This window comes from Macaca mulatta, chromosome 4 (assembly GCF_049350105.2).
Source record: "Macaca mulatta isolate MMU2019108-1 chromosome 4, T2T-MMU8v2.0, whole genome shotgun sequence".
Lineage (NCBI taxonomy): Eukaryota > Metazoa > Chordata > Mammalia > Primates > Cercopithecidae > Macaca > Macaca mulatta.
In genome coordinates this window covers 172,166,238-172,184,109 of record NC_133409.1, presented here as the reverse complement: position 1 = coordinate 172,184,109, position 17,872 = coordinate 172,166,238, and the positions used below count along the sequence as shown (strand labels likewise).

Genomic DNA, 17,872 nt, shown 5'->3' with positions numbered 1-17,872 from the left:
GGATTCAACTGGTTATAAATATGTGTAGGATATTTAGAAAATTAATGCAACAAATATCTGCAAGCCATCATCCAGTTTTAGAAATATAACATTACTATTGCTTTCAAAATCCTGGTATGCTTTACCTGAAACCCATCCCACCCCCTCCCCTTAATTTTATGTCTGAATCTCTGCTTTTTTGTTCATTTGTGCATTGGGGGAATTCCATACATTCAGAAGAGATAGTCAGATGTGTACAGTTTAAAGAATGACTATAAAGAGAACATCTGTGTAACCACAGCTCAAACTGGGAACTAGAAAATTGCCATTGGCTTACAATCCTTCCATACCAGATTATTACTTATTAATTTCTTTCATCCCTCATGGAGGTAATGACTTAGGACTTTTGTAAAAACCCTTCAGTTACTTCTCTTTATACTTTTGCTTTCTCCGTATATATCCCTAAATAATATACAGTTTAGTTTTATCTGATTTTAAATGTAAACAAATGACATTATACTGTATATGTTATATATGGCTTCTTTTGCTCAGTCATTTGTGAGATCCATTCATGCTAATATGTGTAAGTGAAGTATATTTCTTTAGCATTCAGTTACATGAAAATACCACATTTAAAAATCCATTCCAGTGCTGTGGGATATTTGGATTTTTGCAGTTTTGGTTGTTAGAAATAATGCCACTATGAAGAATCATGCGCATTTCTCCTGATACACATGTTAAAAATCTTGTCTAGGTACATTTTTAGGAGTATAATTGCTGGGTTACAGAATATGCATACCTTTAACAATTTTACATATGCCAAACTTTCTCAAAGTGACTGTATGTGTTACTTTTCCACTGGCTGTGTATGAGAGCCCTGTTGCTTCACATCCTCACCAACACTTGGTATTTTAAATTTCTGATGTGTGTGTGTGTGGACACTGAAGTTTTAATTCAAATATCCCTGATTGAAGTTTAGCATAGTTTTATGTGTTTATTAGCCATTTTAATTTCCTCTTTTGTGTAGTGTCTAACATGTCTTGCCTAGTTGTCTATAGAATTATCTTCTTATATTGATTCCTAGGAATTCTTCATAATACATTCTGGACACTCGTCCTTGATTATGTGGCTTGTAAATACCTTCTTCCACTGTGTGGTCTGTACTTCTTTCTCTGTATAATGCGTTTAAGATTGCTTTTTTGATAAACCAAAGCTTTTAATTTTAATAAATTCTATTTCTTCAATCTTTTCTCTGTGGTTAGTCATATGAAATTCTTACCAAAAACATATGATCATATATTATTTCCCATATTACTACATTTAATGCTATTCATTTCTCTCTAAGTACTGCTTTAGGTGAATCTCACACATTATAATATATAATATTTGTCATTATTTACTTTAAAATATTATTTTTTATTTTTTAATTTTTTATTTTATTTTATTTTGAGACAGAGTCTCACTCTGTCACCCAGGCTGGAGTGCAGTGGCGTGATCTTGGCTCATTGCAACCTCCGTCTCCCGGGTTCAAGCGATTCTCCTGCTTCAGCCTCCCAAGTAGCTGGGATTACAGGCATGTGCCACCATGCCTGACTAACTTTGTATTTTTAATAGAGGCGGGGTTTCGCCATGTTGGCCGTGCTGCTCTTGAACTCCTGACCTCAGGTGATCTGCCTGCCTTGGACTCCCAAAGTGCTGAGATTACAGGCATGAGCCACCATGCCCGGCCTAAAATATTTTTTTTTTATTTCTTTATTGACCAGATGTTGGTTAGAGATATATTTGTTAATTCTTAGTGGTATAGGAGTTCTTAGCTATCTTTTGGTTATTGTTTTCTAGTTTGATTGCATTGTGACTAGAGAACATAGTCTGTATGATTATGCCTTTTGAAATTTTGAGATGTACTTTATGGCTTAGTATATGCCAATTTTTAAAAATATTAATTTGTGGTTAAAAGAGTATATTTCACAATCATTGGGTACAGTGTCTATATATGTATATTCATTAGGTTACTTTTCTTGACTATATTCTTCAAATCTTATATTCTTACTATTTTTTAATCAGTCTACTTATTATATCAAGTGCTGAGAGAAGTGTATTAAAACCTTTCGTTATGATTGCAGATTTGCCAGTTTTTTCTTCTGGTTCTGTTCAATTTTTGCTTCCTACAAGTCTTTTTTCTAAAGAATAAGTCTTTAGGCCAGGCATGGTGGCTCACACCTGTAATCCCAGCACTTTGGGAGGCTGAGGCGGGTGGATCACTTGAGGTCAGGAGTTCAAGACCAGCCTGACCAACATGGTGAAACCCTGTCTCCACTAAAAATACAAAAATTAGCTAGGTGTGATGATGCATGCCTGTAATCCCAGCTACTTGTGAGGCTGAGGCGAGAGAATCACTTGAACCCAGGAGGTGGAGGTTGCGGTCAGCCAAGGTCGTGCCATGGCACTCCAGTCTGGGCGACAGAGTGAGACTCCATCTCAAAAAAAAAAAAAAAAAAACAAAAAAAGAATAAGTTTTAAATAAAAGCAAAATAGTTAACTTATTGTGTATTTACCTTATGGCATATTAAAACTCTTATCATTATGAAGTGATGACCCCTATATCTGGTCATGTTTTTGTCTTAAAGTCTGTTTATTTTGTTTAGAATTTTCATGGTATAATTTCTAAAAGTCTTCTTATGACTGACGTATGTGTATGTGTTTCCTAATGTTATATATTGTTATATATATAACTTGTAAACAGCCTGTAGTTGGACTTCCTTGTCCCTCATTTCATAGTATGTCTTTTAACTGGAGTATTTAGTCCATTTATATTTCACGTACTTCCCCGCATATTTGGATTATATCTACTAATTTATTTTGTACTTTCTGTGTGCCCCAACCATTCTGTTTTCTTTCTCTCATTCTTTTCATTTTGCATAAGTATTTTTATTGTACTTTTACCTCTACTCATTTGTAGTTATATACCCTCTTTTTTCTTTTATTGATTAACTTAGAAACCATAACATGTAAATTTCTAAGTCTAAATTTAATTTAGTGTTAATCTAGTGTGACTTTTACATAATGTGTAAATTTCTAAGCCTAAATTTAATTTACTGTTACTTTTCCTCCAGATTATATAGATCTAAGATCCTTGAATTCCATTGGCCTACCCCAACCACATAATGTGTTGGTGTTCTTTATTTTAAAACTTGAGGTTGAATTTTTGCTTTATGAAAATGCCCATTCAACCCTTATTCTTGAATTTTGCTGGGTGAAGAATACCATGTTGGCAAAACTTTTTCTATCATACATTAAATAAATTATTCAGTTGTTTTTTGTATTCTATTCTTCCTGATGAAGATTTAGCTGTCAATCTACCAGTCACTCTTCAAAGGTAATTTGTCGTTTTTTTTTCCTCCTTCTGAATATATATAAGATTTTTTCCATTTATCCTTGGTAATGTTCCACTTATTAAAATTTGTCTAAGTAAGTCTAAATACGTCTAGGTAAGCAAAAACGTTTTTGTTTATGTTCCTTGGCATTTGTAGGGAATCTGGAATATGACATGTCTTTCATCAGTTCTGGGAAATTCTCAGTCACTATCTCCTCAAGTATTGCTTTTGGCTCATTCTTCTTTCTCCTGCTTGAACTCCAACTAGATTCTACATCTTTTAGCCACTCCTACATATTTTCTATTCCTTCACTTTATTTGCATGCTAGATAATTTCATCTGTTTTTCACAACTACCTGTTCACCAGTATCTAATACTGGACCTATCATTGAATGTTTATTATATTTTTTTATTTCTAGAAGTTGTTTGGTCCTTTCTAGAGCTGCTAGGTCCTTTTGTGTAGTTCCTATTCCCTGAATACTTTTTTTTTTTTTTTTTTTTGAGATGGAGTCTCACTCTGTCACCCAGGCTGGAGTGCAGTGGCGCGATCTCAGCTCACTGCAAGCTCCGCCTCCTGGGTTCACACCATTCTCCTGCCTCAGCCTCCCGAGTAGCTGGGACTACAGGCGCCTGCCACCACACCTGTCCAGCTAATTGTTTGTATTTTTAGTAGAGACAAGGTTTCACCGTGTTAGCCAGGATGGTCTCGATCTCCTGACCTCGTGATCCGCCCGCCTCAGCCTCCCAAAGTACTGGAATTACAGTTGTGAGCCACCCCGCCCGGCCTCCTTGAAGATATTTTTAAGCTTGTTTTTCTTTGTTTAAATAGAATAGTTAATCTTCTTCCCTCTTTTTCAAAGTTGACTTTAGTTGTTCAAGGGACTTTTTTTTTTTTCATATAAATTTAGACTAAGTTGATCAAGTTACTTAAGTTCACTGGAATTTTGATAGAAATTGCATTAAATATATAAGTTAACTTGAAGAGAAGTGACATCTTTAAAATATTAAACCATCCCACACAAGAGTATGAAATGTCTCTCTATTGGTCTGTGTCATTGCATCCTTTATTGAGTTTTAAAGTTTTCTCTATGAAGGGCTAATGTATTTTGGGGTAATTCTTAGATATTTATGATTTTTTTACCATTGTTTTAAAATTTGTTATTGCTAAAGTTGAGCGATACTGTTGATTTTTATAAAATAACCCTGTATCTGGCAACCTTGCTGAACTCCTATTAAGTCAAATAATTTATCTGTTGATTCTCTTAGTTGTCCTGAGTAGATGATTCTATTACTTGCAAAAAATGATAGGTTCTTTCTCCCCTTCTGATACTTACATCTCTTATTTTTCGTTCTTCATATCATTGGCCAATATCTTTAGTATGTTTTAAACATAGCAGTGAAAATCTGCATCCTTGTCTTTTTTCTAATCTTATAGCAAATGCATCTAAAGTTTCTCTGTTAAGTAAAATATTTGTAGTAGATTTTTGGTATCGAATTTTTACTAGATTAAAGAAGTTCCTTTCTACTCATAATTTGCTGAGTTTTTAAAAAATCATAAATAAGTATTGAACTTTATGAAATGCATTTTTCTGCATCAACTAAGATAATCAAATGAATTTTCTCCTTTGGTTTCTTTTTTCCCTCCAGCTTTATTGAGGAATAATTGGCAAATAAAAATTGTATATATTTTTATGGTATGTAATGTGATATTTTGTTATGCATATGCATTGTGAAATGATTACCATAATGAAGCTAATTTACATATCCCCTCACATAGTTATCTTTGTGTGTGTATATGTGTGTGTTAATAATAAGGATCTACTCTCTCGGCCAGTTTCAAGTACATATACATTATTATTAGCTATAGTCACCATTGTATATCTCAGGTCTCTAGAACTTATTCATTTAATAACTGAAAGTTTATGCCCTTTGACCAACGTCTCCTCATTTTCCCAACCCCTTGATTCTTGAAGGTAACCATCCTTCTATGCTAAGTGAAAGAAGCCAAACACAGACCAGGGCTGCATAATTTTACTTATATGTGGAATTTTAAAAAGTACAACTCATAGTAACAGACAATAGAAGGGTATGGTGGTCCTTTTGCTTATTAATATGACAAATTATATCAATAGGTATTATGTTGTTCAGCCATACTTGTGTTCCTGGGATAAACCTCCTTTGTTTGTGGTATGTTTTAAAAAAGATACATTGTTGGACTTATTTAGTGAATACCTTATTAATGAACTTTACATCTACGTTCATGAGTGGAACAAACCTGTACTTTTCTCCTACTGCTATTATCTTGCATTGGAATCAGTGTCACACTAGCCTGTGGATGGAGGCCGGGCAGCTCTCTCTCTTGCTGGAAAAGTTTATAAAAGATAAAAAATAACTATTTTTTAAAAGTTTATAAAACCACCTGGGAATTTGGGGGATGGGAAAATGTTGTTATTTCAATTTCCTTAGTAGTCACTGATATACTCAAGTTCTCTATTTCTTCTTGGGTCAGTTTTGGAATTATATATTTTTCTAGGAATGTCTCAGCATCATATTTTTTAGTGTGCTTCTTAATGTTTAATTTAATTTTAATCATTGTAGTTGTTTCCTTTATATTGTGTACATGCTTATTTGTATCTTTTACTCTTGATAAGTTTTACTAGAAGTCCATCTTTTAAAGAATTGGTCTTTTGGTTTGTTACTCTTCTCTGTTTTTATTTCTATTGTTTTATCTTCTGTTGTTATATGCTTTTTTAAAATTTTTACTTCTTATATCTTTGCATTTATTCTGATGTTCTTTTTCCAGTTTTTGAGTTAAATACTCATTTGTTTTTAACCTTTCTGTTTTCTTGATAAATGCATTTAAGTTTTCTTAGGAATGCTTTGGCTCTATCACATTTTGATAGTAGTGTTTTTGTTACCATCAATGCTTAGTAGTTCTTCCTTTTTATGTATTTTTAAAAACCCAGTTATTTAGTAAAATTTAATGTAGTTTCCAAGCATATGGGATACTTCCGTTACTTATTGCTAACTGTTTGCAACATGGTCAGAGAAACACAGTCTGTATAATATCTTTCCTTTAGAATTTACTGGGATTTACATTAAGGCCTAATTGGACTTGCCTTATGGCTGAGAACAGCATCCAAATTTCATGAGTGTTCTGTATGCACTTATCTACTTCCCTTTGTTGTATATTATATGTTTTGAGGCAGTGCTACTAGGTGCATCAGGAAGTGACTCTTCATCTTCAATCTTTTTTTCACCCTTGTGAATTGCTATCACATAAAGAGCTTTTACCTGGATTTTAAAAAGTCTGATCTGACAATCTCTTTTAATAGGAACGATTAATCCATTGTGCTTCCATTGATAAATTTGGATTGAGTTTTCTTGTCTTTGTCCCACATTCTCATTGTTTCTGTCTTTGCCTTCATTTAGATTTATAATTTTTAATCATTTTCCCCCTTTTCCTAGTTTGGAAGTTTTCATCCCCTATTTCTAAAGTTAACCCTAGAAATTTTAACACACACACTTTTAAAAGCTTCAAGTTAATATTTTTACCATATTCCAAACAGAAGAAGGACCTTCAAACACTAACTTCAATCACATTTCCGAACATTTAGTTTCCAAACATATGGGTTATTTTAAAGGTATTTCATTACCTTTTGCTAACTTTTTGCAAGATGGTCAGAGAAACAGAGTCTGTGCAATATTGTTTAGAATTTATTGGGGCTTATATTAAGGCCCAGTTGGACTTGCCTTATGGTTGAAAACTGTATCCGAATTTCATGAGCATTCTGTGCTGTACTTATTCTTCTGACCATTTAGCTGCTTCTCCAGTTTTTCTAATTCGTAAAATATTTTCTGTTGGTATTACTTCACTCAGTGTTTTATTAGATTTACACTCAGATTTAATCATTTTGCTCACAATTCCTTTTTGCATCTTTCCTCCTGGTATCACTGTCCTTTTGTTCTTTTTGCCTGAATTACTCTAAAAAATATTTTCAGCATTTTCATTACAGGATTGATGTTTCTTTTGGAAAACAGAGTCTAAGGTCCAACTGGTCTTTCCTTTTTGTAGTACGATCAGCAGGAGCCCTTCCCTTAACTCCCTCTCCTCCAGCACTCCAACAGAAGCTGGGAGAGAAGAAGAGACGTGTGTCAGAGGGACCCTCAGACAGGCTGGAGTGCAGTGGCACAGTTTTGGGTCACTGCAGCCTTCGATTTCCTAGGATCAAGCAATCCTCCCACCTCAGCCTCCCAAGTAGGTGGGACTACAGGTTCATGCCACCATGCCCAATGAATTTTTGTAATTTTTGTAGAGACAGGGATTTGACATGTTGGCCAGGCTGGTTTTGAACTCTTGGACTCAAGCAATCTGTCACCTCAGCCTCCCAAAGTGCTGGGATTACAGGCATGAGCCACATGCCCAGCCAGAGGATAATTTTTTTTTAAGATTTTGAATTTTGCCATCATCTACCTTCTTGGAGAGGTCTCCAGATTCAGGAAGGAGTCAAGAGGATAGCCCCTTCCTAGCTCAGTGCCTGGCATATAGATACACTCCATAAGTATTTGTCAAGGGAATGGAGTAAGAAAGTTAGAAAACCCAACATTTAAGGCTGGGCATGGTGGCTTATGCCTGTAATCCCAGAACTTTGGGAGGCCGAGGCAGGAAGATTGCTTGAGCCCAGGAGTTCAAGAGCAGCCTGGACGACATAGTGAGAGCCTGTCTCTACAAAAATTACAAAAATGTTAGCTAGGCATGGTGGCATGTCCCTGTGTTCCCAGCTACTCTGGAGGCTGACATGGGGGTGGTTGAGCTTGGGAGGATGAGGCTGCAGGGAGCTATGATTGTGCCACTCTATTCCAGCCTGGGTGACAAAGCAAGATCCTGTCTCAAATGAAACAAAAAACCCAACATTTAATAATGAAACTCTGCTTGATTCCATATTTAAGCATGTATATGTAGTCACAAATATTTATTATCAATTGAGTTATCCATTTTTAATTGTATTAATCTATACAAAAGATATTTAGTAGTCCCCATCAGACTGAGTATTCAACAGTAAAAATCGTCTTTAAATTATCATACTCTTAGCACTTAATAAACATCGGTAAACAAAGCACTTGCATTGGGAAAGCGTTGTAAAAACCACATGGAGGATCTTTCAGTAGATTCTGTTCTTGCTCAGTAAAGACTGTTGGCCTTTATCATTGTTTACCACAGGATGTCACTTCAGAGCAGGGTTTCAAAAAATGCCTTAACTTAGGGGAACTTGGCTGTTAACCACAGGATTGGTTCTGGTCTGGCATTAAACATTGTTTTTAACAGAAGTTTTGCAAGTTGAAAAATACAACACAGATGCCAAACATACGTTCACTGAAACTTGTGCCCAGTCGGCCACCCAAGAGAAGTTCAGAAGCTCCTCAGATCGTACCTGTCTTCACTTTTCTTGGAAATGAAGCCGGGTTCTTGTGAGAGCAGAACACCCTCTTTACAGCCACTAACACATACACACGGATTTCACGTTCTTTTAAGATGACTTGACTACATTTGTGTTTATTTTTGAGGTGTTTTCTGTATGTAGTTTTAACTCTGTTATGAAAACATTGAAACATGACAGTGAAAAGCAGCATACGGTTACTGTGGAAACAAAACTGAGCCAACGACATCACTTAGGACCTGCAGCCTCTCCTGATGAAGTGCTGGTTCTTGTGCAGGAGCCTGTGCTCCCTGGAGAGCCATGGCTTTGGTACAGGTAAAGAATTTCACCAGCACTGCCACTTCGAAGAAGGTTTCTAGAAGTCTAGCGATTTCTGTGTCTCTGAAGCCATCCATCTGGATGATCCCTTGTTAGTAGGTTCACAGATTCTGCGTAATTCATTCAGGGGGTGACCAGGTTATTTACATCATGTTCCTGGACTTCTCTCTTTGGTGGATGTAACTAGTGTCTGTGCTGACAGATGCCTTGCTTTGCCCCAGGTATGCTCGGTGGGCGGCAAAGGGGGGAGGATTGAAATTCAAGGCCAAGCTTTGGCTTATTGCTATAAATTTGCCACCAAGAAAAAAAAAAAAAAAAAGAAGTTCCAGAAGGGGCAGAACAGGCAGTAAGGAAAAGAAATGTGGTGATTGTTGATCAGTGCCTAATTGAGGTAGGTGGAATCCTTTTTAGGTGGTTTCTTTTGGCCCTAACTGGGGTATAGACACCACAGAAGATGCAAGCAAAAAGAAAAGGATAGAGTTGTAATTGGTTCTTTTTTTGATTTTTAAAAATCTTTGCCCTTGAAATGATGGGATCCCCCCAGAAAATATCCATCCAAACCTTTCAAACAAATGGACACACCTAAGTCTAAGTGCAATGGGAAGAAAAGAGGTACTAGCTCCTTTAAGATGCCTCTCACAAATAAGAGTATTTCTTAATGTGTTTCTTTTCTTTTTTTATTACAGAGAGGCTAGATACTGGCTCTTTCTTTTCTAAGTTCTGCAGAATGGAAATGTGATCTCTAATGAATTTTTCAGTTTATGAAAGTACTATTATAGAATACTAATTAGGGTGTCCCATGAGGTCTGTCCTTAATAGTTATTACTAGTTACTATTATTACTGGTTTAGTCCTTTTTGCTTTGAGATAATCCTTTTCCTCTCTTAGTTGGTATTTCTTACCTCTCTTGTTTACCATTTTCTTTTTTTTCCAAATTCATATATTTATAGCTTCCTCCAAAAGATAGTTTTATCAGATCTTAAAGTGCTAAATGTATTAATTGCTATTTGTCTTAAAGTGTTAAATGTACTAATTGCTATTTGTCTATTAATACAGGCAGTTTCTTTTCCTTACTGCCTGTTCTGCCCCTTCTGGAACTTTTATTTTCTTGGTGGCAAATTTGTAGCAATAGCCCAAAGCCTGGCCACTATAGCAAATATATAGTGGCTATTTAGGTCTCTAAAGCTTGTGCTGTTTCTCTACCTCTACCCTCACCACTAGGAGAATTAGAATAACAGAATTGAAATAAACTCTTTATCTGTTGTATTGAGATCTCCATTGGGCATATCAGGTGTTTTATTTGTAGGAGCTTGGGTATTCTGCAGCATTCATCTATTCATTTATTGAACAAATGTTTATTGAGTGTCTACTATGTGCCAGACACTTCTGTCGGTGTCAGGGATATGGTAGTGAAGAAAACAAAATGCCTGCCCTCATTGGGCTTTACTCTCTAGTGTGGGAGACAGATGACGGACAAGTAAAACATGTAGTATGTTGTATGTGATAAAGGCTGATAAGAAAATTAAGCTGGGAAGAGAGTGTGAAGAGTTGGGAGGCTACATTGAAAATTAAGGTTAGATGGATGGAGAAATCCTTGGTGCAGATCTATGGGGAAGTACGCTGGTCAGAAGGAGTCTCAAGTGCAAAGGCCTTGAGGTAAGACTGTGGCAGGGATGTTCGACAAACTACAAGGACACCAGGATATCAGGAGCAGAGTGGAGGAAAGGTCACTTGCCTCTTTACCTCTCGCTATCTGCCAGCCGCATTGCCCTGCCTCTCGCACATAGTAACGTCCACATATTCATGGAATGAATTAGTGAAATTGAATTCCAGAACTTTCAGAGAGAACAATCAACAGCAACTAGACAGGTGTGTGACAAAAGAGAAGTCAGATGATGTCACAACTAAAGGTATGGTGGGGGAGAGAGAGTGGTTTAGGTGGGGAGGGATAGACTCGAGTGGGGTTTGAAATAAAGATGTCAATACTTGGAGACACAAGTTGGCCGCTTGAGAGAGCTCAGGCAAGAGAGAGATTTGGAAGTGACAGTTGAAGGTGAAGGATTCAGGACTTCCTCCAGGGAGATGGTCTTGGGCAGGAACTCAGAAAGGGAGGGATTCGTTCCATAGGCAGAACCTTGAGGATGGAGGAGAAGCGGGCAGCAAAGAAAAGGAGGAGTTGAGCAAAACGCCAGGGCTCTGTGAACCATGGTGGTGCCATTGATAAGATTGGGAGGGCCCAGGTGAGGACCAGACATGTCTGGGATAAAAGTGAACATCAGCATAGGAAATATTTAGCGTTATGCTGAATTGAAATGGGAATCTATGTTCGAGTCTCTCAAAATCACTTCAGCTGTGAGGAGGCAAGATGGCCTCGTTTATGACGTAGCCTTCAGCATAGCGCCGATGTGCCAGTGTCACCAGCAGATGGCGCGCTCCAGGATGTGAGCTGAAGCACTTCCACAGGCCCATCTGCCTGGTAACCTTGCTGTCTTGCTGTGTAGCTCAGAACCCTGGAAACGTTGCTTTTGATGTCTACCATTACTGCTTCACTTAGGAACGCTCTGCTTAGTGAGCGGTCTGTGCTAAGCAGAGGGTTCCTAAACGTAACTGAGCTCATCAAAGGGATGCCTGTTCCCATGTTCGGGTATCAGTAGACATCGTGCTTTGATACTTGGGCTGTGCCTAGTCAATGCACCGAGTAACTCATTAGCAACAGGCAGGGGACAAGTTTCAGATGCTACTTGTCAAAGTTAGATATTAACTGCCAAAAAATGAACAAGATAATTTTGAGTCAAAAGGAAATTTGCTCTGTTTGCCTTTAGACATACCAGAAGGTAGTTTTGCTAAGTCAAAACAATCAAGATTGGAAGAAGAGGTTGCTCCAGGATCCCCTTTCTCAATAACAGAAGAAAGAGAGTTGCCAGGTAACATCATGCACCCAGCCAGTGGTTCAAGTAGGAGTGGGATAAGTGGGTCAGCACAGGATGTACCAACATGAATTACAAGGGAGGTATAGTTTTAAGATCATAGTAGCTACAAAATCCTAAAAACTAAGCTTTGTGTGCTTTTGGAGACAAGCAAATTGTTGCACAAATTATAGATAAAAGCAAGTGCCATTATCCCCTAGCATTTTTATTTCTTCCTCTTAACTCTTCCTTCTGGCAATTTTCAGGGCCCAAGCATTCCTAAAGTTGTAGGTCTCTGATACAGTTGATAGTTATTAACCAAATTTTTGTGTGTGAAATATCTATACCGATTAAGAAGAATGATATGACATGTCTGCATGTTTGAGGCTGCCCTTCTGGACAAATGGTACCACACATTTTGAAACAAAGGGCTCCAACACAACAGATTTGAAAGCATTGATTCCAGACTCCTGGATTTGAATCCAGGAGCTGCTGGTATGAGCACACAAAACTTATGTGAGCTCCATTAAATGGGAATCCTGACAGTACCTACTTCACACAATTTTTGTGAGACTTAAAAGAACTGATGCTTGCAAATCCCTCAGAACAGCACCAGACCCCTTGCAAGCAAGGGGCACCCAGGAGCAGTTACACCAGAGAAATACCCTAGCCATATGTCCTCCTCAGAACCTCTTACAACACCTTGGCCTGCTTCTTAGACAGAATGTCAGTTGCCCTGCTTTCAAGTGCTGGGAAGGTTTGGAAGAAATGAGCACTTGCCAGAGAACGAGGTCATGTCCGGGCAGTCAGCAGGGCTTCCATGGTTCGCATCTGTGCTTCCAAATAACTCATCCTCTGGGCAACAGATGAATTGAGCAAGTCTAGTTTGAACACTTTGTTAGTTTTATTCAATGTTTTATTTTTGTTTTCCAGAAGGAATTTCCACTTCATCCCTAGAAGTTGTGCCGGAGAACTTGAACGATTCTGCCATTCTCCCAACCTTTGAAAACTTCTCTAGAAAACTGGAAAGAAAATACGAGGTAATAGTCCACAAAACGTAAAAAACGAGAGTGTTATGAATCTGGAGGACATTATGCTAAGTGAAATAAGCCAGACAGTACTGCATGGTCTCACTTATATTGAAATCTAAAAATAGTTGAACTCAGAAACAGGGAGTAGAATGGTGGTTACCCCCGGGGTCGGGGTAGGGGAAATGGGAGATGTTGGATGGAGCATACAGACTTTCAGTTACAAGTTAGTAAGTTCTGGAGACCTAACATACAGCATAGGAGACCTAACCTATAACATAACATCACTATAGTTAGTGATAATGTACTGTGTACTTGAAATTTGCTGAGAGAGTGTATCTTAAGTATTCCTACCAACATCACCCCCAAGAAGGTAACTATGTGAAGTGATGAATATGTTAATTTGCTTGATTGTGGTAATCATTAAAAAAATTTTTTTTTTTTTAAAATAGAGACAAGGTCTCACTCTGTTGCTTAGGCTGGTCTCAAACACCTGGGCTCAAGTGATCCACCTGCCTCAGCCTCCCAAAGTGCTGGGATTACGGGTGTAAGCCACCAAGCTTGGCCTGTGGTAATCCTTTCATAACGTATATGTATATCTATCATGTGTATACTTTCAATACATAAAACTTTTGTTTTTCGTTTTTTAGAGACAGGATCTTGTTCTGTTGCCAAGGCTGGGGGCAGCAGTGAAATCATAGTTCATTCTAACCTTGAACTCCTGGGCTCAAGTGATCCTCTCACCTAAGCCTCCCATGTAGCTGGGACTACAGGTGCATGCCAACACACCTGGCTAACTTTTAAAAATTTTTTGTAGAGATAGGGTCTTGCTATGTTGCCCAGTATGGTCTTACACTTCTGGCCTAAGATGATCCTCCTGCTTCAGCCTCCCAAACTGCTGAGATTACAGGTGTGAGCCACCGTACCTGGCCTGATTTTTATTTGTCAATTATACTTCAACAAAGCTGAAAAAGAAGAAAGAAGGAGAAGCTAGTTCATTATGAATTTAAAGTAACAACTTCATATTATTTATCAATGCTGTTGTTAGCCTTCATATGTGAAGGTGCTTCTAAGTGTTTGGGGAGGGGTATTTGTCTTAGCTGTGGTCACTGATTTCAGTCTTTATGAATTGTGGTTTGTATTTATCAGACAGCTATTCCATGTCCATTTGCCCCAGTGAGACCAAGTGGACCTATGTGTAAATCAGACTGATAGTTTGGTTTCATTGGTAGCATTTTCAGACAACTGAACTACCGGAAAGCAATGATTTGGTCACAGTGATAGACAAGGAGGAAGGGAAGGAGGGAACCAAGTGGACTAGAGGGGAGTCTGGGGCCAGGCACGGTGATTCATGCCTATGGATCCCAGCACTTTGGGAGGCCAAGAGGAGAGAATTGCTTGAGGCCAGAGTTCAAGATCAACCCATGTAACATAGTGAGACCCTGTGTCTACAAAAATGTTTTTAAAAATTAGCCAGGCATGGTGACATACACCTGTAGTCCCAGTTACTCAGGAGACTGAGGTAAGAGAATCCCTTGAGTCCAGCAGTTTAAGGTTACAGTGAGCTATGATCATGCCGCTGTGCTCCAGCCTGGGCCACAGAGCAAGACCCTGTCTCTATTTTTTTAAAAAAGAGAGAGGAATCTGAGATAAAGATGGAGGTAGACTGTGGATTGGTGGTTGGCCGAGTGGTGGCAGACTTTTGAGACACTGCATACAGCCCATCCCCAAATCTTGTCTGCAAGATGAATATTGGAACCATTTCAATCTTCCTTTTTTGTCCTGTTACTTATAAATCCCAAATGACTTATTTATTAGTACATTTGAGAGAAGTATATTACTCTAACCAACATTCATTTAACTAACTTAGATCTCCAGAGTCTTATTTTCTGTGATACCGGTGTAAGCCAATTAGTAATAGAAATTTATTCATAGTATTCATTATGTGTATTGGTAGTATATTAGGCCATTCTTGAATTGCTATAAATAAATACCTGATACTGGATAATTTATGTTTTTTAAAAAAGAGGTTTAATTAGCTCCAGGTTCTGCAGGCCAAATAGGAAGCATGGCACTGGCATCTGCTTGTCTTCTGCGGAGGCCTCAGGAGCTTTTACTCGAGGTGGAAGGCCAAGGGGGAGTGGGTGTGTCACGTAGGGAGAGCAGGAGCAAGGGGTGGGGAGGTGCCACACTTTCAAATAACCAGGTGTCATGATTCGCTATTTGTGAGGATGGCACCAAGCCATGAGGAATCCGTCCCCATGACCCAAACACCTCCCACTAGGCCTCACTTCCGATATCGGGGATTACATTTCAGCATGAGATTTGGGTGGGGACAAATATGCAAACTACATCAGGTAGCATGAGTATAAATTTTTCTATTTCAGCTTGTTCTGTATTGGTACTGAACCTGGGGTAATACCTGACAGGTGTGTAGGATGATGCCTGATCACACTTGTTTAGCACTCATGTTTGCTATGAATATCATTGCATGCTGGCAGCATCTTTTTAACACAAAACATACACTCAATTTATGTAATTATATTAAACCCAAATTTGATCATTTTGTTATTGTTGTTATGATTTAGCTTAGGTACGGAAAGCGTCCACTTAATTCGGAAAATGCAAAGAAAGCACCAGATTGCCTAATAGAACTTTTAAACCAGATGCAACTGTACAGGTAAGTATTAGATTTTCAAACAAAGTCATGGAAGTATGATCACTCACCAACAATGTTTGTCTCATGACCACTGTGCTAGGGCCCTGAGGAGTTGGGGCCTGAGCAGATATGAGGATTGATACGTCATTTAACCCTTCTGGGTTTCTGGTTCTTCACTCATATGATAAGGGGTTGAACTAAATGTCCTTCTTAAGCCTCATGGTCTACCATGATACTAAAATGCTGTTCTTAAAAAAAATTATTATCCAATTATGAAGACAAGGCAAGCATGGATATATATGTTAAAAATGCGGCTAAATGAAATGTGCTATATCCATACAATGGTCTATTATTCAGCCTTAAAAAAGAATTAAATTCTGCCGGGCGCGGTGGCTCACGCCTGTAATCCCAGCACTTTGGGAGGCCGAGGCGGGCGGATCACAAGGTCAGGAGATCGAGACCACGGTGAAACCCCGTCTCTACTAAAAATACAAAAAATTAGCCGGGCGCGGTTGTGGGCGCCTGTAGTCCCAGCTACTCAGGAGGCTGAGGCAGGAGAATGGCGTGAACCCGTGAGGCGGAGCTTGCAGTGAGCCAAGATCGCGCCACTGCACTCCAGCCTGGGCGACAGAGCGAGACTCCGTCTCAAAAAAAAAAAAAAAAGAATTAAATTCTGACACATGCTATACCATGGATGAACCTTGAAATCATTATGGTAAAGGAAAGAAACCAGATAACAGGGAACAAACGTTATGTGACTCCACTTATATGAGGTGTACCTAGAATAGTCAAATTCATAGAGGCAGAGAGTGCAAAAGAGATTGCCAAAGGTTGGGGGAAGGAGGAGCTGTTGTTTAATGGGTACAGATTTCTGTTTGGGATGATGGAAGAGTTCTGGAAATGGATAGTGATGATGGTTACAAAACATTGTGAATATACTTAATGCCATTGAATTTTATACTTAAAAATGTTTAAAAGGGTAAATATTATGTTATGTGTATTTTACCACAGTAAGAAAACACCAGCTGGGCGTGGTGGCTCACGCCTGTAATCCCAGCACTTTGGGAGGCCGAGGTAGGTGGATCACCTGAGGTTGGGAGTTCGAGACCAGCCTGACCAACATGGAGAGACCCCCGTCTCTACTCAAAATACAAAATTAGCTGGGCGTGGTGGCACATGCCTGTAATCCTAGCTACTTGGGAGGCTGAGGTGGGAGAATCACTTGAACCTGGGAGGCAGAGGTTGCGGTGAGCCGAGATCATGCCCTTGCACACCAGCCTGGGTGACAAGAGCAAAACTCTGTCTCAAAGAAAAAAAAAAAAAAGAAAACACCATACATACACAATACATACATTTGTATGTGCACATACACACACACCCTTATGACCATGTAACAAGAAATACAAAGGTGCCAGGATTTCAGAGGGGCGAGGAAGGCGAGTGGAGGGATGGGTTTCTGTAGTGGTTTGAGTTAATTCCGAGTGATTACAATGGAAGTGCTTCCTGAGCGAGGTTTTAGAAACAAAGAGTCGAATGGCACAGGGAAGGTGAGAGTAGAACTTGTTCCTTGTTGGAGAGAATGGCCTGTAACTGAAGGAAGGGAAGAAAGGAATGGCCAGTTGATTTGCTTAACCGAGACAGAAAGTTTCTGAGGATGGAATACATTATGACTGAATAGAAATTTTTACTATTTTTCAAAGTCTGGTATGCATGCAGTGTCCTTTGAATGTGAAAGCAAGCTCATGAAGGACTTTGCATTTGTGGAATTCCCATACTCTTTCAAGGGCACACAATTATCTATGCGTTCACTCAGCAAATGCACACTGAGCAACGTCGGATACCAGGCCCTGTGCTTGGTATGAGAGTGAGGTGAGGACGAGTTTTAGATGCTCTTCATGGAAACATTTGACCTAATAGAGAAGACAAACTATAAGCAAGCAAATAAGAAAATTAACAAATAAGCAAATATGACCATTAGACAAAGAATAGCGACTTTTAGAAATGTTAGAGCTAAAATGTAGATGTGGGAAAAGAGTGTATTAGCTCATTCCTGACCACAGCTTTCAGGGCCAGCTTAATGCAAGAGAAAGGGGAGCAAGTAGAAGGTAGGAAGGGATGGGGAGCCTCAGTCTCATCTTCCCTGGAGTCATCTGTCCTGTTCTCTACTAAAAA

At 38.6% G+C, this 17,872-nt stretch overlaps 1 protein-coding gene across 1 annotated transcript in view; it reads left to right on the top strand.

Moving 5' to 3' along the window:
- SYCP2L (synaptonemal complex protein 2 like) overlaps positions 1-17,872 on the top strand; it is a 68,002-nt gene that overhangs the window by 47,706 nt on the left and 2,424 nt on the right. The window contains exons 21-23 of the mRNA XM_078001062.1: positions 11,930-12,031; positions 12,947-13,053; positions 15,630-15,721. Coding sequence (XP_077857188.1) covers positions 11,930-12,031; positions 12,947-13,053; positions 15,630-15,721 — 301 coding nt within the window. The remainder of the gene's footprint in view (positions 1-11,929; positions 12,032-12,946; positions 13,054-15,629; positions 15,722-17,872) is intronic.